Source organism: Phyllostomus discolor, chromosome 1 (genome assembly GCF_004126475.2).
Source record: "Phyllostomus discolor isolate MPI-MPIP mPhyDis1 chromosome 1, mPhyDis1.pri.v3, whole genome shotgun sequence".
NCBI classification, from domain to species: Eukaryota; Metazoa; Chordata; class Mammalia; order Chiroptera; family Phyllostomidae; genus Phyllostomus; species Phyllostomus discolor.
In genome coordinates, this window is record NC_040903.2 from 195,838,169 (window position 1) to 195,860,878 (window position 22,710).

Genomic DNA, 22,710 nt, shown 5'->3' on the forward strand with positions numbered 1-22,710 from the left:
CCTAATTTTCAGATCAGTTCAAGTAGAGCTCCCTCATTCATTTTTTTTTTTTTCATTTTTTTAAAGGAATAAAATAGGCAAATAGAAGCTGGGTGTCGAGGTAGGAAAAAAATAACAGAAGGACTGAGAAGATGCCCAAGAAGGAAAGGAGGTAACTTTTTCAGGCTCTTATCCTATAGGGCTCACAACTAAGTCCCAAAACGTCCAGAACCCGGAAAAGTCTTGTTAAAATCGTAGGACTCACTCCTAGAAAACCTACCATGAAAAGCTTCTTGAAGAAAAGTATGGAGTGTCAGTGGTTTTTGTCCCTCTTTGGGTTGAAAGTAAATATGTTTTGCTTCTGCCTTCACTTTTTTTATGGCCGCCTCAATCTTGAATATTTTCTGCATCAGCAAGTCCTTTTGGTTTAGTGTTTGAATCTAGATCAGAACAAATGATGTTGAAAAAAACAACTGCATTAGGCTGCAGATCATCAAAAAGCACTAATAAAGTAACTTATTGCATCATGCTTATTAGTATTAGGTGGTACATAAATGCCTGAGAGTGTTGTCCTCTTGTGACACTGGTTGAACATTTTTACACGTGTTAATGAAAAGTTTACTTAAGCGTTTTGGGCACGATGAAAGGAATCTGCTAAGAAATGCTTGCATTGGGTGAAGTTGGCTTTTTGAATTATATATACAGAAAGAATCTTGTACATTTTTAAAATCCCTTTTCCTCTGTTCTTCAACCTCCTCTAACACCTTTGAAAAATTAGAACCATTTGTTCAGCAAGAGTGGTCGTTCTTTTGATGACAGAGCCCAGGTTAGGAATTAAGGAAAGTTTAGAAGGAAAAAGAAAACCTAGGAGGCCAGCTCCAGTCCCACATTCCTTCATTATGCCTGTCTGCAAAAAAGAAAGAAAACTTTGGTTTAGGAGATGTTGAGGAGAAAATGGGAAGAGAGGAAAATTATTTTAGAAACAACAACAAACCCTGATTTTGAGGGCTACTTGAAGAACTAATAGGATTTTTGCTTTGTTTTTTTTTTTTTACTAATAGGATTGTATAATCCTGTCTTGCACAGATATTTTCTGTCTTCAAATGGCATGGTGTCCTTGCCTAGGATTGTAGAAAGTATACCTGTGATGGGGAAAGGGGTATACATTCTTAGAGGGGAAAAGGGTCTGAGGCAAAGGCCTGAATTTTTTTCTCTTGAAAACACAGCTTGCACTTATCTACCCTGTTCTTGATCTCCTGAAGCAGTTCTCTGTCCCCCTCATTTTCTAAGTTGAATATCTTCATTGCCTGGTGAACTTCCCTGAAAGATAAGAAGGACTTCTTAGATTGTTTTCTGTCCTTAAAAAAAAAAAAAAAAAAAAAAAGCATGAGGGTGGAAAGTATAAGACTTTGAATCAGACACAAATCCTAAATTCCTGAGCCTTATCTGCAAATGGTATGCTGCTTAGCTTATCGAGATGTACAATTTTTGAGATGACATATCTGAGGATACTAATAGGTACCATTTATTTGAACATCTAATTTATTACAGGTACTAAGCATGTCACTTTGTTAATCGTCACCACAAACGCGTAAGATAGACTGTTGTCTGCATTTGATATGTTTAAAAAATGGGCTTGGAGAGTTCAAGTCACTTACTCAGGCTCATGTAGCTAGTGCAGGCCTGAGCTGGGATTCAAACACCAGACATTTTTTACCTTAAATCCTGTCATCACGGTAGGCACTTGATACATATTAGTTGAAGAAATGAATAACTTAAAAACCATTGGGGCTAGAGAATGGGTACATGAGCTACATGAACTTGACTTCCATCCAGTCTTATCATAGTTTTTCAGTCACCCATTGGGGTAAGGAGGTGAATGGCACAGGTGAGTCTGAGCTTTTACAGCCAGTAGGCAACCTGGACAGGCGGGGCCATATTGTATTAACAAAGATGAGAGAGTTGGGGTAGTGGGAGGAACCAGAGGTTTAGTGCTTACTTTAGAACAGCATCGTGGTTTTCTAGGAGCAGCACATCTAGGAAGGTGTCCTTGACCCGGTCCCCTTGAAGTTTGAGGGCTAAGATACTACGGCAAGCTTCTAGTCGAACACCTGGTGACGATTCATAGTGTATGGCCCAGAGCAGGAGGTCTGTCAACTGGGGATTCACTTGGCCAATCTGTCCCAAAGCTGCGTAGATGAGAGGGCAGCATGTTCTACTGTCACTCACTCCAGACTAACCTAGCTATATCCTAACATCCAGAAATGGTCTTTATAATATATAATATGTAGGCAGCCCCCTGCTATATTATTATTACAAATGCTAAACTAAGTTTTTGACCATCGACCTAGACTCGGGATCCTTAACTAAAATTAAAAAGCAGGAAATAATCTTTAACTTCTCAGGCAAGGAACTTCAGAGCCAGTATGATCATTCCCTCCCCTACACTCCTCCCCCTTTCTAGAGGAATTCTAGGTGTCATTTGTATAGTACTAGCATATGGGAAGGTGTTTGAGGTCGAGGGCTAGGGCCACTCTGTCATACCGCGAATGGCAAAGGCCTTGACTTTCCAGTAAGGATCTTTCTGTATCAGATTCAGGAGGCATCTAAGGACCTGGGATGGATAAAAGGCAACGTTGAGTGGAGAAGACCAGAGCAAGAATGATCAAGGACAGGGACCTGTCTTGTCTCTAAAATGTAGTATAACTGAAAAATGACATCAATTCTAGTGACAAATGAACTACAGCCTGAAGTACTAACCTGTACACATAATATATTAGCCGAATTATCTCATATCTGTAAATTGATTTTCTCAGCTGACAGACTCACATGGTCATACAGGCCTCTTTTGAAGACCTCCACCAGGTTTCCCCCAGTAACATGGGATTACAACAATTACCCCAGGAGTTAATCCTGAAGCCCATAGCTGAGGTGAGAATAGGATTCAGGGATGTGATCTAGAGTGAAGTCTGGCCCGGCTGGGAGATAAATGTGGTCCCAACTGATTGATGTGGCCTATGTACTCCTTCACCTTCCTGGTTCTGATCTCTCATTCTGTGTCCCCACAGAATGGTGAGTGTACTATGCACACCAAGGGAAGCTCAGGTGTAATGCCCTCTTCTGTTTGATCAGGTAAGATGGGATCATGTTTCCTTGACTCACCATTGCATTACGGATCTGCAGGGCACCTGCTGCTAAACAGGCTGCCCGCCGAACTGCCATGAAGTCATCGGAGAAGCAGTTTAGGAAGCTTGGGAGAAGCTTGGCGGTCATGAGCTTGAGCCCACCAATCAGGGACAGGGCTTCCACACGCTCTTTGGAATTTCCTTGACACAGCTTGACTCTGGAAAGCACAGGTGCTTTTATTTTTGTCTCCTTAAAAACGTGATGCTCCCTCCCCTACAATGCCCTCAGGATAAAATCCAACCTCTGTAGGCTCTCCATTATTCATTCCCACCCTTCCCTGTCAGCCTTATCCTCATTAGGTTAAGTTTCACTGGGTAGATACTCAACTGTCTTATTTGCTTGAATCCTTATTACCTGGCATGGGCGAGGCACTAAGCTATGTTCAATGACTAAAGACTAAAAAGAAACTTTCAAACATGCTCATCTTGCTTGCTACAGTTCTCTCCACTGCCTTCACATGTGCCATGCACATTTCTGCATTTGACCAGACCAGAATGTCTTTCCTTCTCCTCTCTGCCTGTGTAGTCTTATCCATCCTCCATGGAACTTGACCTTAACTAGGCATTTGTGTATCTTGCCTGTACAATCAGAGTCATGTCCATGATTTTGAACTCTTTCAATCATCCAAAACAGTGCCCAACACCTTGTGGGCACTCAATTAATGATTCTTTCCTTAGCCACATTGTTTGTGTCTATAGGGACTGTTAGCTTTTTGTTATGTTTTTAAAAAATAATCCTGCATTGGAACTTAGTACAATGCTGAGCGTATGGAGCAGCTCCATGGCTGGCTGGATCCCAGGGCCCCTGAGCACTTAAGAATAGAAAAGCCGCTGTCTTCATGGTGACCAGGTTTACCTGATTGTGTCATGCACCTCTTTCCCAAGACTCATTTGCCCCAGAGCTTTGGCAGCTGCTTGTCTTACTTCCTTATGCCAGTCATTCCACATCAGCTGGATCAACTTATGCTTTATATCCTACAAATAGGTGTAATAATTAGCTACCTATTTCCCATTGTCTCTAAAATGTAATATAACTGAAACTTGGCACTGTGCTAAGAGTTTTTACCCTTTGCTTAATCCTCTCAAACAATCCAGTGAGGCAGATATTACCATTTACAGATGTCAAAATGCAGGCTTAGATTTACTTGCCCAAGGTTAGCAGCTGAGGGCTGGAGCCACGACTCAGACCCAGGTCTGTTTTCCAGTCTCATGATATAACCTGTACTTGAGACACTTGAATAGGGTGGCCAATTCATCCCAGTTTACCTGATACTTTCCTGGTTTAAGTACTAAAACTCATGTTCTGGGCAACCCTGGACAGTTGGCCACCTATATATTGATACTTCTCTCAGAGAGGAAGGGACAAAGATTATTACAGTTGTAGTTGATTGTGTGAATGTGTCCAAGCTGTTCTTCCTGCCAGAAACATCCCTTTTCTCCTCTACCTGGAACCTGATGTTTTCCTACTATGATTTTTATGATTTACCTCAAAAAGCATCTCCTCAGTGAACTCTCCTTTGTCCCTTACAAGCATAGGAAAACCCTATAATGCCTTAAAATTGCTTCTGTTGTAGTTATTTATAATCAAGTAAAGACATTATCTTTGCATCCCCAATGATAGCATGGTGCCTAGCATGTCGGATATATGGTCAGAAACTTTGCTTACTGATGTGGTGAACTGATGGACATAATGCCTTTCTTAATTTCAGCAGTCTGGTGTAAAATTCTCATCTTTTACCCCATCCTCTGCTTGCTCTGCATGTCTTTTCACTTTTTTTTTTTTTAAGATTCTATTTATTTTTAGAGAGGGAAGGGAGGGAGATAGAGAGAGAGAGAGAGAAACATCAATGTGCTGGTTGCTGGGGGTTATGGCCTGCAACCCAGGCATGTACCCTGGCTGGGAATCGAACCTGGGACACTTTGGTTCCCAGCCCGTGCTCAATCCACTGAGCTACGCCAGCCAGGTATTTTCACTTTTAATTGGCAATCCTGAGTGACAGCTGCTAAGGGGATGAATATACAAATGAATCAGATGTTAAAATGATATTGTTTAGATGCAGATTCTGAAGACTTCTGGTCGAGATGGGGGTATAGGTAGACACGCTTCACCTCCTCATGCAACTACAGAGAGAATTACAACTATATCTCAGAACAAATAACACCCGGAACTATCAGAAAATTAAGCTGTATGGAAGTCTGACAACCGAGAATTTAAAGAAGCCACATTCATCCAGATGGGAGGGAGAGGCAGAGTTGCAGTATGATGTGGAGGGGCTGCAGTGCTGGTGGAATGGCAGTTCCACACTCACATATGGTGGATAAAAATTGGGAGGGATACCTTGGGAGCCAGCAATCCCAGTCCAAGGCCCAGTCTGCACAGCCCAGGGTTCCAGCACCAGGAAGATAAGTCCCCATAACTTTTCTCTGTAAAAACTAGTGGGGGTTGGGGCAGCAGAAGAAACTGCCCGATTTTTAGGAGACTCGGCTTAAAGGGCCCACCTGGACTTAGAACATATGCAGACCCACCCACTCAGGTTTATCACCAGGGAAGAGTGCCAGTTGCATCTGGGAAGTGGGTGAAGTGACTAGAAACAGGGCGAGTGCCAGGCAAGCCTCCAGAAGCCAGGCAGCAGAATTTTCCCCTCTCCAAGCCACCTGCCCCTCCCATAATTAAAATGCCAAAGGTTAAAGAGAATCTTAAAGAAAGCAAGAGAAAAGTAGAGAGTTACCTACAGAGGAGTTTCCATAAGACTGTCAGCTGATTTTTCAAAAACAAAACTTTGTAGGCAAGAAGGGACTGGCAAGACATTCAAAAAGCAAGGACTTAAAACCTAGATTACTCTATCCAGCAAAGCTATCATTTTGAATGGAAGGTTAGATAAAGTGCTTCCCAGACAAGGTAAACCTGAAGGAATACACCATCAACAAGCCATTATTACATGAAATGTTAAAAGGACTTATTTAACAAAAAGATCAAAACTATGAACATTAAAAGGGCAACAAACTTACAACTATCAACAACTGAATCTAAAAAATACAAACTAAGCAAACAACCAGAACAGGAGCAGAATCAGATATGATTTGGTAGGTACAAAATAGATAGGGGGATGTCAAGAGTAGTATAGGAAATAGAGAAGCCAAAGAACTTACAAACATGACCCATGGACATGAACTAAGGTGGAGGGGGCGGATTGCTGGAGGGAAGGGGGTACTGGGCAGAGGAGGGCAAAGGGGAAAAATTGGGACGCTGTAATAGCATAATCAATAAAATATATTTAAAAAAATAAATTTAAAAAAAGATGCAGAATCTGATTGAGTTGGCCTGAGGTGAGATTTTCACTTCCAACAAGCTCCTGGGTGCTACCTGGTGATGTTCCTGGTCCAGGACTTTAGCAGCAGGGTACTAGAGCAGTTGAGGCAGAATCTTCAGGTAATTATATTGAATGGCCAGATTTCATGCTTTCCACATCAAAGTGCGAGGATCAAAGACTAGAAGGTGTTCGCTTCTCACGGGAATGGGAATGTTCTGGGCCATTTTGTTAGAAGGAAGAGATGTAGGGACACATAGGAAGAAGGGAAAATTCCCATTTGGATAGCTGAAGATGATTAAAAAGTGATGGCAAGGAGGAGGTCAGGTAAAAGCCTAAATGATGGTCAGGGTTTTTCCTGCTGAAAGTCCCCCTTCAGTTCTATCCACATCTTGCTGGGCTGTGTCTCACACTCCTTCATGTAACTTTAACTGATAATGTCAGCCCATACTAATCTCTCTTAAAAGTACTAAAGCACCTTACACTTATTGCTTGTTCTTGCATCGTTTGTGTATGTTAGTCTTGTTATTCCAAATATAATGTCCGTTTTTGAAAGTAGGGGCTGTGTTTATACCTTCTTTATATGTGTGCTAGACACTCAGGGAAAGCCAGCATTGACACCAGTGTAGTAGGGTTATTGAGTGGTTTAAGTCAGTGCTTCTTAAACTATCTGACCAAGGACCAGTATTTGAGTGGCAAAATGTCATTGACTGATACTTACAATAGTACATTGATATTGAGGTAATGTCAAATCACTATAAAAGTTTTTAAACTCTGGGGTTTCTTTCTTTCTTTCTTTCTTTCTTTCTTTCTTTCTTTCTTTCTTTCTTTCTTTCTTTTCTTATTTCATTGTAGGTGGGTAATAAACAGTTTGTGGACTGCCACCAAGCTGAGAAGCAGTGGCTTAAGTCACAGAAAGCCATGTTGACATCTGAAGGTAATTCTGGGTTAGGACTAAGAGGTAGGAATGGGAGGACAGAGATCTGTTTAGTAAAAATGGGGTACCAGATAGCAGCAATAGGTCGAAGGGCTCGCTAGCCTAGACTGTCTGTCCTGGGAGCACAGAAGGAGAAGGCTTACCAAACAGACAGTTCCACTGATCCGAGAGAGAGCCCGGCAGGCCACAATCCTGTCCTTCCACTGACGGCTGTTCAGCTCCACAGCAAGTATGGTGTGTATCAGGCTCTGAGGAAATGGAAGACTTGTATGGATATTCATGATCATCTTTAGAGATGCTAGAGATGCTCAAAGGACTTCCATCCCAACATGGCGTCCAGCATAATTAATGTCACAAGTACATGAGATGCCCAGCCCTAGAAAAGGGTGGGTTTATAAAATTTGGAGCACTCGTCCATCTAAGCCAGCTGACTTCTGGGATCAGGAATCAGGGAACAAAATACAGATTTTGTAATCTGAACAGAAAACCCCTGGGGCCTTCTCCTTTTGACTTGAACTATCTTTACCCCTAAAATGATTTTTATATGCTTCAGTCTTTGTTTCACATTTCTGCTGAAAGTAAACAGCATCGTAGGTCTGCATGGTTTTCAAGGGTAAACTTGCAGCAGAAGTAAATTCTACATGTCACAGTTCTTATTACATACACAGAAACCATCTGCAGCCTACTTTTCTCACCTTTCTCTAAGCTAGCTGTTGTCACTTTTCCCTGTATACACTTCTACACCTCAGTTCCATCACACCGAGTCTGGTTTTACCTGTGCCTGAAATCATCCTACCCAACCACCTGCATTTTGGATTCTTACATGCACTGATGTCAAAGGCCCAACTGTTCCCTTGAACGTGGTTCCTGTTTCTGACCCTAGAATGGACACATACCGACTTCCCACTGAGATGGCTCAGGAGCATGTATGCCTGGTGCTCAGTGTCCTCATTCTTCTTGTAAAACAGCTGATGGAGGATCCTCTTAATCACGGGGTAAGTGGCAGCACCCTCCAGAGCCAAGCACTGAGCTGCAGCCCAGCTGTCCACGGTATTGCCTGCCACAGGGGTGAAAAAGGAGTCCCAATAGCCGACCTCTTTTCCCCACAGAGAGGACAGCCTTTGGGTGCCTGCTACCTCACTTCCCTGTGCCCCTTTCAGTCCAGAAATCCAGTCCCATATTTGAGCCATATTTAAATGGGTCATATCAAGGTTTTAAATATAGACTGACAATCTTAACCTGAAAAGTTAAGTCCTAAAAGGCTCTTGTTAGGTAACAGCAGTAAGGCCCTGCTGGCTTGGCTGAGAGATACAGTTGTTCTTCCCCGTAGACTGGGGAGTCTGAAGTGGAGGCTTTCTTAAGCAAGATGAATCAACTTGTTAGGTGTCTATGTGCAGAAGGCCAAACCAGTCAGCCAGTTGTCCTTGTCTGGGAGTTGGGGACAGACAAGGACCAGACTCTTCTCTGAGCAGTCAGGCATCTTGGACTATCATTGACCTTTTTGCTTGTACTACTCCAGCAATGCATGTGGACAGTGCCTGAAAGCTAACGCAGAAAATGGAAGCATGGTGCAATTTTCTAATTTTCATATCATATTTTCAATTATATCATATTTCAATTAAAGGAAATTCCAGTTGTGTGAAAGAAAAGGGCATGGTTCCTAGTTAAATGCTTCTGTGAAACCCTTTGCCCAGGTACCACTAGGTGGCAGTGTGCCTATTTTGTAAAACTACTTAGGAAGAACTAAGTTTTGTATGTACTTAAGATGAGCACAAACCCAATACAGTAGACATCACAGAGCATGATAATGGAGAGGAAAGGGTTAAAAAAAGCTTGATGGTAAGATATCTTCTCTTTGCCCCAAATTTCCAGGTCAGAAGAAAAAGGGGGTACTCACCCTTCAAAAGGGCAGTCTGCATGATGTCCTGGGCAAGGGGGTTATGTGACTCCATGGCATATTGGCATATCGCTGCTGCCATCTGCACGTAGACATTCTTGTCATGAAGAGCAGCCTCCAAAGCGGACTTGAGGACCTCTGGTAAGTCCTGGACCAATGGGGCTTTCATAGTCTCCTCCTTGTCTGTGATGAAAATAAGAGCTGGAGGAGAGTGCTAACCCCTTTGCTTTTCTCTGAAACACAGCTTCCTTCCCCTAGCCACGTGGCGGCCAACCTCAGTTCCACTTGCTGGTGCTTGCTTCTACATAATATGAGTTTAGCTGAGCCCCTATGATGGGTAGGATTTCACAGCTCACTTCTGTGCTGGGTAGGCCAGTTCCCAATCCGTTATCACCTGGCCTCAAAGGAGCTATATTCAGGCAGAAGAATGCTTCCAGCTAGGCTATGGTAACTTTGACCATAAGGTTTAGGATGAAAATCAACCTATTTACCCTATCTATTTTTGTACTTTTACATCACATCATGTATTTTTAGTAATAATAGCAGTTATATTTAGGTGTTAGTGCTTTGCCATTATATAGTGTTTTCATAGTCATTCATTCTTCACTGAAGTAGGCAAGGCAGGAATTACTGCAGAGCTCACCTGAGATAGGTGTACTTGAGGAGTCTTTGTTTAAACAGTCAGACTCACGAGACTGTCATGGGTTGCATATGGTACCAGTTTTGGAAGGGTATAGGGTGGGAGCACAGTTGGCCAACAAGGCAGCATCAGGCGCTGCTTTCGGCCAGAGTTCTTGAGGTGGTTTGTAAAGCATTCCACAGAGCCTTTTAGGGACAGCTCAGAAGCATGGAATCCACTCTGTATACAAGTCTTATGTCTCACAGGAGTTAGTATCTTTTATAACAACTCCATAAATATAATTCTAGGGTCCCCAAAAGGCATGCTGTGATGTCAGTCCCAGCATTCATAGAAGCTTAAACAATGGTACTCCTTGAGGTATTTATAATTCATGTATAGTTCTTCCCAGTCCAAATGTAATTAATGAACCAGGGATCATTTTTATTATAAGCAATGTTGCCTGTAAATATAGTTCCTGTCCTTATCAGGTTATCAGGGTAACAGGCGGGCATTTAATTAAAGCTCAAATTCTCAAGTAGAAGGGTAAGGGTTTTATTAACCTTTTGTCCACAACTATCCTCATTTTATAGGTAAGGAATTTGAAGCTCAGAGAATTTAACTGACTTCCCAAGAAGCTCGACCCATGACTAAGATTTTAGGATTTTTAATCTGTCCTTTTTACTACCACTGCAGGCTGCTAAGCCAACTGTTAAGAATGGGCTAGATGGAAATCTGAGTATTTAAAGGGAATAGATAGAAGTTAGCTGAGTGTTTCAAGAAATAATGAGTAGATCATTTTCTTCGGGATGGTCAGGGGAGGAAATAGGACAAATCAAAATCTGGACACCTAGGACACATAAAAGGGGTCACATGAAAAGCATAGTTCTTCTGATGGAAGACAAAGGTGTTTGTAAGTATGTGGAAGATTTGGGGATATGGTTATATCTGTTGCTGCTTTATTGAAGGTTTTCTCCATGTGTCAGGCACTGAACATATGAGGTCTGTCTGGAAAAGTCCAGCCATTGTTACTGTAGCGAGAATGATTTGCACAACATCCATGTAACCTGGCAGCCAAGGAGAGTGGGCTGGAATGAACATGTGTGAACACTGACAACTTCATTTGTACTAGTCAATGATAGATGCCATTGAGTGAGCATGTGTACTACTATGTGGCCATTACATTCAAAATGACTGAGTAGAGCAACAAATCTGTATCAAATTTCATGTTAAGCTTGAACATTCCTCCATGAAAACTGTTTGGATGATTCAAAAGGCTGCAGCTATGGGCAACTGGTGATTGGCAGCTTCATCACAACAACATGCCTGCTCATGCATCATTCATGTCTTGTGCAAAGTTTTTTGCAAAATTACTAAATCATCCAGGTGTCTCAAACCCTCTAACAGCCCAGATTTGATGCCCTGCAACTTCTGGCTTTTTCCCAAAACTAACATCACCTTTGAAAGGGAAGAGATTTCAGACTGTCAGTGAGGTTCGGGAAAACACAACAGCGTAGCTGATGGCAATTGGGAGAACTGCGTGAGGTCCCAAAGTGCCTACTTTGGAGGGGACTGTGGTGCCACTGTCCTATGTACAGTGCTTCTTGTATCTTCTTCAATAAATATCTCTTTTTCATATTACATGTCTGAATACCTTCTGGACAGACCTTGTATATCATCCCATTTAAACCCAAGGAAATAAGCAGTTATAGTAGAAAATGTACATGTGTGGTCACATGTACAGCAGGGACACCAAACCAAGTATGGGGCAGGGAAGACTCCTCAGAGGAGGTGACATCTTAGCTGCAAATTGAAGGGCAAGTATAGAAATTAATCAAGTGAAGAGAGGAAGAATTTTCCAGCAGAGGGAGCAGCAAATTTGAAAACTTGGAGGAAAAATGCCCATATCTGGAACTCAATAGACAAGATATAAGTGAAAGGAAACTTTAAAAACCTAACAGTTTTGTCGAACTAAAATTAGCCCCTGCCCTTAAGGAGTTCTTGCCTACTAGGAATGGCAGAACAGTAAATAGACAATTATGACAGAGTGATAAATATTAGGACAAGAATAGTAATATTAGGATGGTGCCCTGGCCGGTGTGGCTCAGTTGGTATAAAGCCAAAAGGTCACGGGTTCAACTCCTGGTCAGGGCACATGTCTCAGTTGCGGGTTCAACCCTGTTGGGGTGTGTATGAGGCAACGGATTGATGTTTCTCACGTCGACATTTCTCTCCCTCTGTCTTTCTGTCTTACCCCCCCCCAAAAAAAACCACATAATAATAATATTAGGATGGTACCAGCAGCAGAGAAAGACAAAGTGTCAACTCAAGCTTCACACTGAAAAAGGTGGTATCTGAGAGGGTGCTCGAGGGATACGTGTCCATTGGTTTTATGTCCTTGCAACGGCATTTCTAGTTTCCACCACCTGGGTCCTGTGTCTTGTTAAAGCAGCTCCTCAGTAGGTTACAGTCCTGTGTGTTAGTGCCTGTTTGTGCTAACTGAAAGAAATCTGAAGAGGGTTTTCACATTTATGAAAAAGCCATTACTGTACTAATGTAGGTCTTCCATAAAAGCAAAGTGGTATATGTGACCTTTCAGAAAGTGGTGGCTAACTCTTCACCTTACGCCACTTTGGCCTATAGACAGTTTTACAGGAACATTCTACTTTCAGGTAGCAGGGGAAACCTGTATATAGTATTAAGCAGTCCATTTCTGGCTCACCTGGGCACCCCTGGCCGATGGCAGTCCGGGGCCGTTCCAAAGCAGCTGTGGCACATGTGACGATAGCTTGGATCCGAGCATTGTTATTCCTGTCCACCAAACTCTGCAGCAGACCCTCTACTGTCTTGTGGCGCCACTCGACGACTGTGGCACAGGGAGGGAAATGGGAAGAGTACCACCGGGTTAGGGTTGGATATTGTACTGCAGGCAGGTGACAAGCAGTCCCCTCCCCCCAGGACAATTCAAGCAAAACATTAGTTCAGAAAAATAAAGGGCCCCATAGATGGCCCCTTGGGGAAGTGATTTCTCTGATCCATGTCCTCTCTAGGTCAGTTCCCAAACAAAACTCCCACCCGCCCCCAACTCATATTCGGTCTCTCTTGGCTTCAATAACTCTTCTTTGTTACCATTTAGAAAATAAAAGGGGCAATAAAAAGGGTGGTTAAAAGCACTTTGCTGTGAGACATACCTGGTTTAGAATCACAGTTACTGGCTGTGTGTCCTTGGATAAGTCACTTAACATGTCTTAGCTTGATTTTTCATTTGTAAGACGGACATATTAGCACCTACCATATTGAGTGACTGAGTAGTAAATGCGATTAACTAGACAAAGTTTATCAAAGCACCTGCCAAGTTATCAGGTTTCCTTGCCTTTGAAGGCTCCACCATCTGGCTTTCAAGGTCTTCCTCCTTTTATTGCTAACTGCCCTCTTTGTAGGTGTCAAGCTTTTATTTCATTGTTCCCACCCTCTGTAGTTGCTCCCTATCAGCAGCTGTTACCCAGAATCTCTGTCTTTATTTTTGTTTATCTGATCTAGTTTATGAATCTCCTCTCTTTCTCCTGCACTAAATTCTTTTATGTTCCGAAAGACAGCAGCTACAGGATTTGAAGGCTCACACAGCTTCCAACAGCCCTGGCGAGGCCTTTACTCTGCCCCAGGCACTCAGGCTCCCGCCCCCATATCTCTAAAGGCAAAGTAGGTGTATGATAATCCCAACTCCACAGATGAATTTTGGAGAGGGGCTGTTTATACCACAGACAAATGCCGTTTCCTTTAATCATTACATTTCCATTGCTTGGGCAGCGTATTTCATCCTTCCCTTCACGCAATATTTATTGAACATAAAGTTTCAGAGGTCAGTGAGTTAAGGTCCCTGCCTGTGGAGAGGTCTCAACAGAGTGAGTTTTCACAAATTACTGAAGTAAAATCTGCCCATGCAAAAAGCATCCAATACATGTCAACAACTAGCATGGTGTTAAAGACCCATGTCTAGTCTAACCTTGATGAGGCCACTGGGTTTATATGTTTTACAAGAGAGGGATGGATTTTCAAAGACTGAAAAACACTAGTCCGAGGTGAGACCCTCCTCCCTGACAAATACACACTCAACTCTGCAATGCCCCCGCCCCCGCCCCCGCCCTCCACTCACCAAGGGCCCAGGCAATCTTCCATTCCTTCAGCATCCTCTGCAGAACCGCCAGTTTCCAAGTCCCATCCTCCTCCGGCAATTCTGCCTGTGTCTTCAGTTTCCTGGTCTTAGTGGATATGTCCTCTTCACCCCCAGGCAACAGCAGATCCTCGACCGGGGTGGGCAAAGCCGTCCAGCACAGGGCTCCTTTCACGGGCCTGCAAGCTGCAGTGGGGCAGTCACGAGGAATTCTCACCTCACTGCCCTAGGTCCTGTGTTCCAACTAGCACCACATTCCTATTCCTGACTAAGACCGAAGCAAAACAATATACTAAAGAGGGAACTTCCCTGTGATTGTAATGGAAACTGAGTACAAATCCCATAGGGAGTTTTGAGAAGTCCTGATTACAGACACGATAAAGCCACGATGATGGGGGAGAGGCTGGGAGGAAAACTGAACTATTCACAAACCTTTCTATAAGTTTAATAAAGCTTTAGGAACATAAATATGTTCAGATGTGAAAATGTTGCTCATAAAATACAATATTTGATATATTGCCATTTAGAGTGTAATTGGCCACTAATTCCTAATTTACTAAGCTTTCTTTTTAAGGTTTTCAATTTGGGAGGCGGAACGGTACTACAAGTGACTAATTTTAAAGATTTTTAGCAACTCTATAAAGATTTTAGCAATGTCATAATTAGTTTTTCCTAATTATGGCAAATAACAGTTGGAAATTTGAGAACAAAAGAAAAGATTATGTAAGTATAGTTGTTACGTAAAAATAGTCATAGTTGTGTTTTTCCAGACTGACTGACTACGCTCCTTGGGGTGAAATACAGAAGGCCTCTTTCTCAGAGGATGGTTGTGTGGAGAAGGAGAAGGCCGGCCAGATAAAAACATTTCTGCATTACTAAATTCGTTGTTTGCCACACTGCTTCTTCGTTTCATGTCCTGGTCTGTCACTGTCAGCTGTGTCTGGTTTTCCAGACTTCACTCTGACTCTAATGTGTTAGATTTCCTCTGAATTCATTCTTTCCTTTGAGCAAGGAGGGCAGTGCCATTTCTTCTAACATAGAAAGAGTCCTGTGAGACTCCAGGACAGCTCAGCTCAGAGGCCCGTGCGGAGCCTACCCTCCAGATGGTCCCCACCCAGCTGGGTCGCACGGGGGGGAACTCAGTCCCCCTGTTCAGGGCATCCTTCCTCTGCAGCGTGTACAGGACGCGCACACCCAGAAGCCCCAGAACTAGCTCCAGACAGGTCAGCTCCCAGTGAGCAGATACTTTGCCGCATGACGCTCCTGCACTCCTCTCAGCCGCCTTGAAATCCCTCCCATGGAAGTGAGAGGTAGCTGTTCCTCCTGCATCCCCCTGCTCAGGGGCTTAAAATGGATGTGGTGAGGAAGTCTGAACTCTGGTGTGTAAGCTCTGTGGGAATAAACATGTCCAACTGCCAACATTCATTTTACTTCCCGGCCTGAGCTCTGTGCAGATAGACACACATCCACCGGCCCCCTTCCGCATGCAAAGCCGCCTACGGGGAGCACGCAGCGGAGAAGCCCTTCGATTGTCCCTGGGACCAAAGGCGCCGTCCCCTTTGCTGGCAGCGACAGACAGGGCCTCTGTGACTTGTACCATAAAGCCTGTGCTTGGGGCATAGGAACCACGATGAGCTGAGCACACTAGAGAGTTTTCTGTCATGATTTGGGGGAAATTAAAGGCCATATAGTAACAAGCATGCTTTGTTTCTTCAGAATTTTTATCATTTTAAAGAGGTTACCATCTAAATGTTTCAGTTCCATCAAAATGGAGAGGAAAGAAGGAACCTACCCACATCTAACCTCAGGAACTTTTCTATTATTCTGAGGTTCTTTCATACCCAGTATTTCCTGAGATGAGATGATGAATAAAATAGTTATAAGAAGATGTGTATATATTATTGTTCTGACTTGACTTCACCCAGATCAAATTCAAATACTATTTTAAAAAGAAGTTTGACGTAAAAAAAATCCTACAGCATCAGCTCTGCGATCGGGAGGGAAAGAAGCAAGTGAGACAGGTGGGGAAGCTTCCGTGAATGCATAGGGGCCTCGGAGGGTGTTTTAAAATAACAGCTTTGTTGAGGTGAAATTCACATACTGTAAATTTCATCCTTCTAAAGTATGTACAGTACAGTGGTCTTTAAATAGATTTGCAGAGCTGTGCAGCTATCACGCAGCAAGCACTGCTCAACTTTCTGTCTCTGTGGATTTGCCTGCTCTTAGAGGAGAGGACGTGCAGAATAGAGCTGGCTTGTGGGGAAGGTAGTGTACAAATAATAATGCCTTGAGTTTGTATAGCACTTAATGGCTTTATCAAACATTTTCACAAAATCACTCTGGCTGGTGTGGCTCAGTGGGTTGAGTGCTGGTCAAGTGAACCGAGCTCATTTCTTGGCTATCTTCCTTCCTTTTGTCTCATTTGTCTTACAGAATGGAGAGTGATGCATTTGTGACACAGAAACTTGTGAAACACACAGCCTGAAGCAGGTCTAATGAGCCTAAGAATGGTGTGGGAGGGTAGAGCCAGCCCAAGGTAATAGGGCAGAGTACTGAATCAGGGGTTTGATGAACTTCTAGAAGCATTAAGATGGTATCTGCCTTATTGGTAATTACTGGTTCTAACCCACGTTATTACACATAAGCTTTATCTGATTTCAACTGAATGGATGTTTCACAAAGCCTCTTCCCAGTCATAGCTAGTGTTTTATAATTTCATGAGGTAAATTTTAGTCGGTAGGAAGGAGCTTCCCTAGATGCTGGTGGTGCCCCGCCCTATGAAACAGGGGCCTTAAAGAAATAGCTACACCCTTGCTGGTGTGGCTCAGTTGCTTGGAGCATCTTTCTGTAAATGGAAAGGTCGAGGGTTCAATTCCTGGTCAGGGCACACACCTGGGGTGGCAGGTTCAGTCCCCATTTGGGGCACGTGGGAGAGGTAGGAGAGGCTGCTGAGAAATGTTTCTCTTCCTCTCTCCCTCCCTTCCCCTCAACGTATGTCCTCAGGTGAGGATTAAAAAAAAAAAGGAAAAGAAATAGCCACACTTCCACCTTTACGCCCATTATCATCCCCCTGCTTACGTGCTTCAGGAACTGGCTGGAAAGTCCACCTTTCTGGGCTTTCGGGGAAGACCTTAAGTAGCTGCTTATTGTACCGGTTGCGATTTTCCAGGAAAATTTGGTCTCTCTTTGCACCAATCTGGTGGACGACCTGGACTTTATCTATGAACAGATAAAGAAATAATGAGTCAAATAAATAAAATATGCAGAAGGGATAGAAGGAGAAGGAGAAATAATGAGTCCCCAGCACCTTCCTTCTCCCTCTTCCTGTGTTTCCAGTCCCCAGGATCAGACCCGATTTCATTTCACCCAGCTCCCGGCCCCCAGAACTCATGACTGTCGTGCTCTCTCTCTGAGGCCTGGAAATCAAGGCAGAGCCTGCCTAACTTATAGGTATTGCCCCTGTGAAAAGCTAGATACTAACGAAGGGCCACCCAACTCTTCTCTTATCGGTCGTAAGTACTACTTCGTAAGCACTTTAAGGAGACTTTCAGTTGATAGCAGCTTAGGAACAAGATGGGGATTGGGAAGAATGAACGGCTTGGAACATGCAGACCTAGACTGTGTATCCTGGGAGCCCAGGCATCTAGAGGATGATTGCAAGGTGGAAGGGGAGGGTAATGGACATTTATTGGGCATTTATAGATGCTTTGTCATCTACTCTTTACATAAAGTGCATTTTTAAAAAAAGACTTTATTTATTAATCTTTAGAGAGAGGAGAATGGAGGGAGGAAGAGGGAGAGAAACATCGGATGGCTTGCCTCCTGCATGCTCGCAACTGGGCAGTGGCCTGCAACCCAGGCCTGCGCCTGACGGGGGAATCAAACCAGCAACTTTTTGGTTCACAGGCCAGCGCTCAATCCACTGAGCAGCACAAGCCAGGGCAAGTGCATTTTTGTTAACACTGTTTTACAAGAGAAAAGGTACCTAAGGCTCAGATGGATTAGATAATTTCCTGAAGGTTAGTAGGAAGTGGTTAAGCCAGGATTTAAACCGGGATCTGCCTGACTCCAAAGCCTGCGATTTTTTTTCTAGTGTAGCACCTCCGTGAAGGAGTATCTCAAAGTGAGAGGAGGGAGAAGGGTGCACAGAGAAGAGGTAGTTCGCTCCCAAAGCCAAATCTCGATTGTTTTACAATCCCACCCTCCACCGCCTCCTTAGTAAGATAGAAGGATAGAGAAAGGAGGAAGAGGGAGAATAGTTTGCCCTCTGCCAGGGACCTCTAACCACCCCTCTGGGCAAAAAAAAAACAAAAAAAAAAAAAAAAAAAAACCCAGCTCCTGGGCAAGTGACCAGGGACTATTACTGTGAATACAGGGGCAATCCAGGGCCTCGTCCACCCCCGTGACTCTTTCATCCCCTGGCTACCTTCCAGCTCCCTGCTCCATGCCTACCTCAGTGCCCACCACAGGGCCCCAGCTCTATTACCAAAGTAAATATCCTGTTCGAAGGTGTTGTCGGTGGAGTAAGCAAACTTTCCAGCCCGAGGATTCACCTGCCGGAAGCAGCTCTGGTCTGGGGGCTGCCGGATGCACCTCTCTTCATTGATATCCTCCGCAGTCTTATTGTGGCCAGCTGTAGTTTCAACTTTCTGCCGTTGTGGTAAGTACTCGGGCAATCTTGGCAGGACAGAGAGCGGGGAGACAAAAGGAGGGAAAGGTAGGAGATGGGCTTGTCCCCTTTCCACCAGGTTCACAGCTCACTCTCTTTCCTTTTTCAGCTCAGCTCATACACGCATGAGCATTGGAAGAACACCTGTATTCAACTAATGGCCTTGCTCCCAAGGTGCCAGTTGAATGTGGAGCTGCCAGAAGGGCCTGTCTGCAGTCACCCTCCCCCGCCCCTGGTGGAGCCACCCCTTCTGCAGCCCCTGGACAGCATGACAGAGAGCCTGTCCTCCCAGCATTATCCTTCTTCAACAGTGGCGCCCTTAGAGGTTGCCTGGACTTCAGGAAGGGAACCTGCCTCCCTCTTACCTCTTACGTTACCATTCTGTGGGTAAGCAGTGGGCAGACTGTAAGCTCCCTAAAGGGTGGGTCCACGTCTGCCTCACTCACGTTGCATTCCCAGCACTTAGCAGAGCAATTGGGAAGTAGTGGGAATGCAGTTTATATTTTTCTAATGCATGAATAAACCAATGGGTTTGCACTTACTTTTTAGTTCACTTTTGGAAATCAGAGACATTACGATAGCTCCCGTCTTCCCTGTAGCTATAAATGAGAAGGAAGCAACCTGAGCAATGCAGTCATCCTCTTCCCTCAGGTTGCTTCCTTGTCTGACCTGCTGCCAGTCAGTTTTCGAGTCAGTGACGTGCTGGCTCCTTATTCAAAGTGAGGCAGGGCCAAACCTCAGAGCCAGGGGGCTCTGCCTTCCTCCCTTTCACCATGGGTGCCTTTCTGGGAGCACCTGGATAGTGGCTGGATCAGCAGGAAGGGAAAGGCCGAGAAGCAATCCCTTAAAGGCAGTGGTTCTCCATAAGGGGTGATTTTGTCCCTCAAGGGGACGTGTGTCAGTGTCTGGAGAGTACTAGCGGCATCCAGAGGAATGCTGCTAAGCACCTTGCAATACACAGGGCAGCCCCTGTGTATTATATTCCCCAGCCCCGAATGTCAGTGCCAAGGTTGAAACTCCTTACTTTATGGAGACCTAAAGAACAGGCTGGCAGTAGAAAACACAAGAGGTTCATGGGAGAGTGTAAGCCCACCCAGGAATCCTTGAGGGGAAGGCAGGGATTCTCAAAGGCACGACTAAGGCCCAACCAGTCTACCTGTAATAAACAGAAAGCATCAGCTCCGACTCCTTTCTTTCCTGGGTGGGCAGGATGATACTTCGACCCTCAAAATCCGCTGTCTCTTCTTCTTCCAGTTGTTTCAAGAGCTCCAGGTCACTGGAAGAGGTGAGCTCATCTCGGATGTGGCTCCAGTCATATTGCTGGCGCAAGAAGCTCTGCCACTTGTTGGGGGACACCCCAGGCCTCAAAGGACGCTTGTTCTCGATCCATCGGGCAGTGCGCTTGTTCAGCTTTCCCAGCACGATGGCCTCCCAGGCTCTGATCTCCTTCTCATGGGGTGGAAGCCAGGCTTCCCTCTCCTCCAGGTTCACACCTAGAGAAGGCAACAGACTGACCCTGTCTGAGTCCCTGCAGGGATGAATGACAGGGCAAGATGTTTCTGGGTCTGCGCTTGCTGGCTTCGATTTCTTTAGCTTTTTCTTAAGATTGTTAGAGCTTTTTGTTTTCACAGCCTGGGAGGTGACTCTTGCTGAGGGACCTGAAGAATCCAAGGGCTTGAAGCTGACAGGCTTCTTAGGTCGGGGCTTCCTGATGTGGGGGGGTTGGATGATGTGGTCTGTGTTGTAGAGGTGGTCAAAGCTGTACTGGCTGTAAGGAATGCTGGGTAGCCCTCGCTGCCACACCACCTCCTGAGAGAAGGTAAGGTTTGAAGCGGCTTTTTTCAAATATTGGTTCTTGAGGTGTGCACAGTGCTGTGGGCTGAAGCGAAAGACTGGTGGCAGGTTGGAGACAGAGGTGCACTCCTTGTTGGTTGGTTTTATGGAGGAGAAAACCATGCCCCATCCCAGCCGTGGGGGCAGTGGCTGATGGAGACTGTGTGGGAGAAAGGTCTTCCCCTTTCGGTCCCTAGTCATTGTTTCCTGGAAAATGCTTCCTTCCGCTCTGCCTGGTCCAGAGGCAGGGGCTGAGCAAGAGCCTGTTAAAGGGATAAGAGGAACTGGTGAGAGCTCTAGGTCAGCAGAAATTGGTAACCCATAGCAATACAGGAAGAACAGAACTTGGAGGACAGAAGGGAGGAGGGGGAAAGTCTCGAGAATTAGGAGGACAAAAGAAAGAAAAGGTGTAGCATTCTCAATATTCCTTGTATCTGACCATTGCCTCCAATCTCATACTTGTCCCCAAAGCTAAACCCCTGTCTCCTTATTAGGGATTACTGCTTTTCAAAGTGTCCCATGCTTCTAGTTTTTCCTCAGATATTGCTTTCTCTCTGTTCAAAGGTTTGTAGCACAAAGTTCAGACAACTCAGCCTGGTACTCAGTGTTCTCCATGAGCGTTAATGAACTTGCCCTGACACGTAACCCCATGAGTGTCCTAGCTCTCCTCCAAGTATTTCTCCCTTTACCTAGTGGAGCTTCCACCTGTGCCCTGTATATGCAGTAGCCTTTCTTCCACATTTGACACAAACTCTCTCCATTCTTGCAGGCCCAGCTCAGTTTCTGCCTGCTCCACAACTCTTCCTGGACCTATCCAGGCTCCATGTCACATATACATTTATAAGTTACTTCTAGTCCATACCAGTTAGTTTAACTTTTAATCCTGTGACAGCTCACATTGTTAAATATGTTAAGCCTTTCACTCTCTAACTGCAATGCCCAAGGAGCACATCTCCTGTCTTTGCTGTCCTTCAGAATCGCCTGTGCAGCATCACGATGCCCAATGAGATCATTACTCTGTGTCCCGCTGTGCTTGGTGCCTATTCCTGCCTTGCCTGCCCGGCTCACAAGTGCCCCTTAGCCCAGATCTGACTTATCTCTCTTTCCTTGATAACACTCAGCACAGCACCTTCTCTCTTTGGGGTTTGATCTACCCCACTGTCTTCTGTGTATTAAGTCTCATCCTGAGCCCTGGCTGGCGTAGCTCAGTGGATTGAGCGCAGGCTGCGAACCAAAGTGTTGCAGTTTCAATTCCCAGTCAGGGTACATGCCTGGGTTGCAGGACATGACCCCCAGCAACCGCACATTGATGTTTCTCTCTCTCTCTCTCTCTTTCCCTCCCTTTTCACTCTAAAAATAAATAAATAAAATAAAAAAGAAAGTTTAAAAAAAATCTCATCCTTTGGTTGACTTCTTTTTGTTAAGGGCCAGCTCTTATCTAGATGTCACTAGACCAGCATGGAAAACCTCACTCAAATTAAGTCCCACGTGATCGATATGATACCCCTAGAGGATTTTTTGCATATAAGACAGGATTTGGTTGTTCTGTCTCTTCACAGTCATGAAGGCAGCGTGGCCACAGTGGCACACAGTATTTAAGAAGTTGGACTGGAAAAGTTAGGGTCACAAGGTGATATTTTTCCTAAAACAGTACCTACTTTTACTGGTTGAAAATAACCTTTGGACAAAAAAAATATTAGTGTTCTCCTGCCTTGTATATTGCCTAATCAAATATTTTATGATTCTTATCAGTGTGTCATAACTTGCCCCTAAGGCAGGGGGCAGTTTGATCCTAAACCCTTGAAAAACAGGATGGACTGGTTTCACCCCAAGATAACTACCTATATGGAATGATCTGGGGCATCCCCAGAGGTATGCCCATTAGCCTGTGACATAAAGAATCTTTGGTTAGCCCTGGCCAGTGTGGCTCAACTGGTTAGAGTGTTGTCCCATGACTGAAAGGCTTCGGGCTCAATGCCCAGTCAGGGCATATGTGGGTTTGATCCCCAGTCCGGTACGTACAGGAGGTACCTAGTTAATGTTTCTCTCTCTCCCTTCCTCTCTTTCTAAAAAGCAATGAAAAAAGGTCCTTGGGTGAGAATTAAAAAAAAAAAA

General features: G+C 44.5%; 1 protein-coding gene and 1 long non-coding RNA gene across 4 annotated transcripts; one reads left to right on the forward strand and one right to left on the reverse strand.

Moving 5' to 3' along the window:
• On the reverse strand, positions 1-21,715 carry HEATR4 (HEAT repeat containing 4). 2 transcript variants are annotated; one of them, XM_028506597.2, is made up of 14 exons: positions 19,919-21,715; positions 18,580-18,770; positions 17,172-17,312; positions 14,076-14,279; positions 12,645-12,788; positions 9,307-9,489; positions 8,306-8,466; positions 7,553-7,657; positions 4,021-4,139; positions 3,142-3,322; positions 2,524-2,593; positions 1,979-2,168; positions 1,221-1,299; positions 1-419 (listed from the first exon to the last, which is right to left on the reverse strand). In XM_028506597.2, the coding sequence occupies exons 1-14, from the start codon at positions 20,794-20,796 to the stop codon at positions 189-191; spliced, it is 2,877 nt and encodes a 958-aa protein (XP_028362398.2). In that variant the 5' UTR covers positions 20,797-21,715; the 3' UTR covers positions 1-188. The 2 variants fall into 2 exon arrangements, with proteins under 2 accessions (XP_028362398.2, XP_035867749.1); XM_036011856.1 differs by lacking the exon at positions 1,221-1,299 and having other exon boundaries at positions 262-419.
• Positions 16,182-20,154, forward strand: LOC118497482. 2 transcript variants are annotated; one of them, XR_004900007.1, is made up of 4 exons: positions 16,182-16,583; positions 18,187-18,249; positions 18,603-18,753; positions 20,017-20,154. It is a non-coding gene; the product is annotated as an uncharacterized LOC118497482 (long non-coding RNA). The 2 variants fall into 2 exon arrangements; XR_004900006.1 differs by lacking the exon at positions 20,017-20,154 and having other exon boundaries at positions 18,603-18,772.
• Positions 21,716-22,710: the final 995 nt, after the last annotated feature.

Excerpts from the sequence above, each read along its gene's own strand:
- HEATR4 (XM_028506597.2), bottom strand. The coding sequence starts at position 20,796 with ATGACTAGGGACCGAAAGGGGAAGACCTTTCTCCCACACAGTCTCCAT. Across the intron at positions 4,140-7,552 it reads TCAGTGGAACTGTCTGTTTG|GATATAAAGCATAAGTTGAT; the intron begins GTAAGCCTTCTC and ends ACCTATTTGTAG. Across the intron at positions 3,323-4,020 it reads GAGGTGCATGACACAATCAG|AGTCAAGCTGTGTCAAGGAA; the intron begins GTAAACCTGGTC and ends TGTGCTTTCCAG.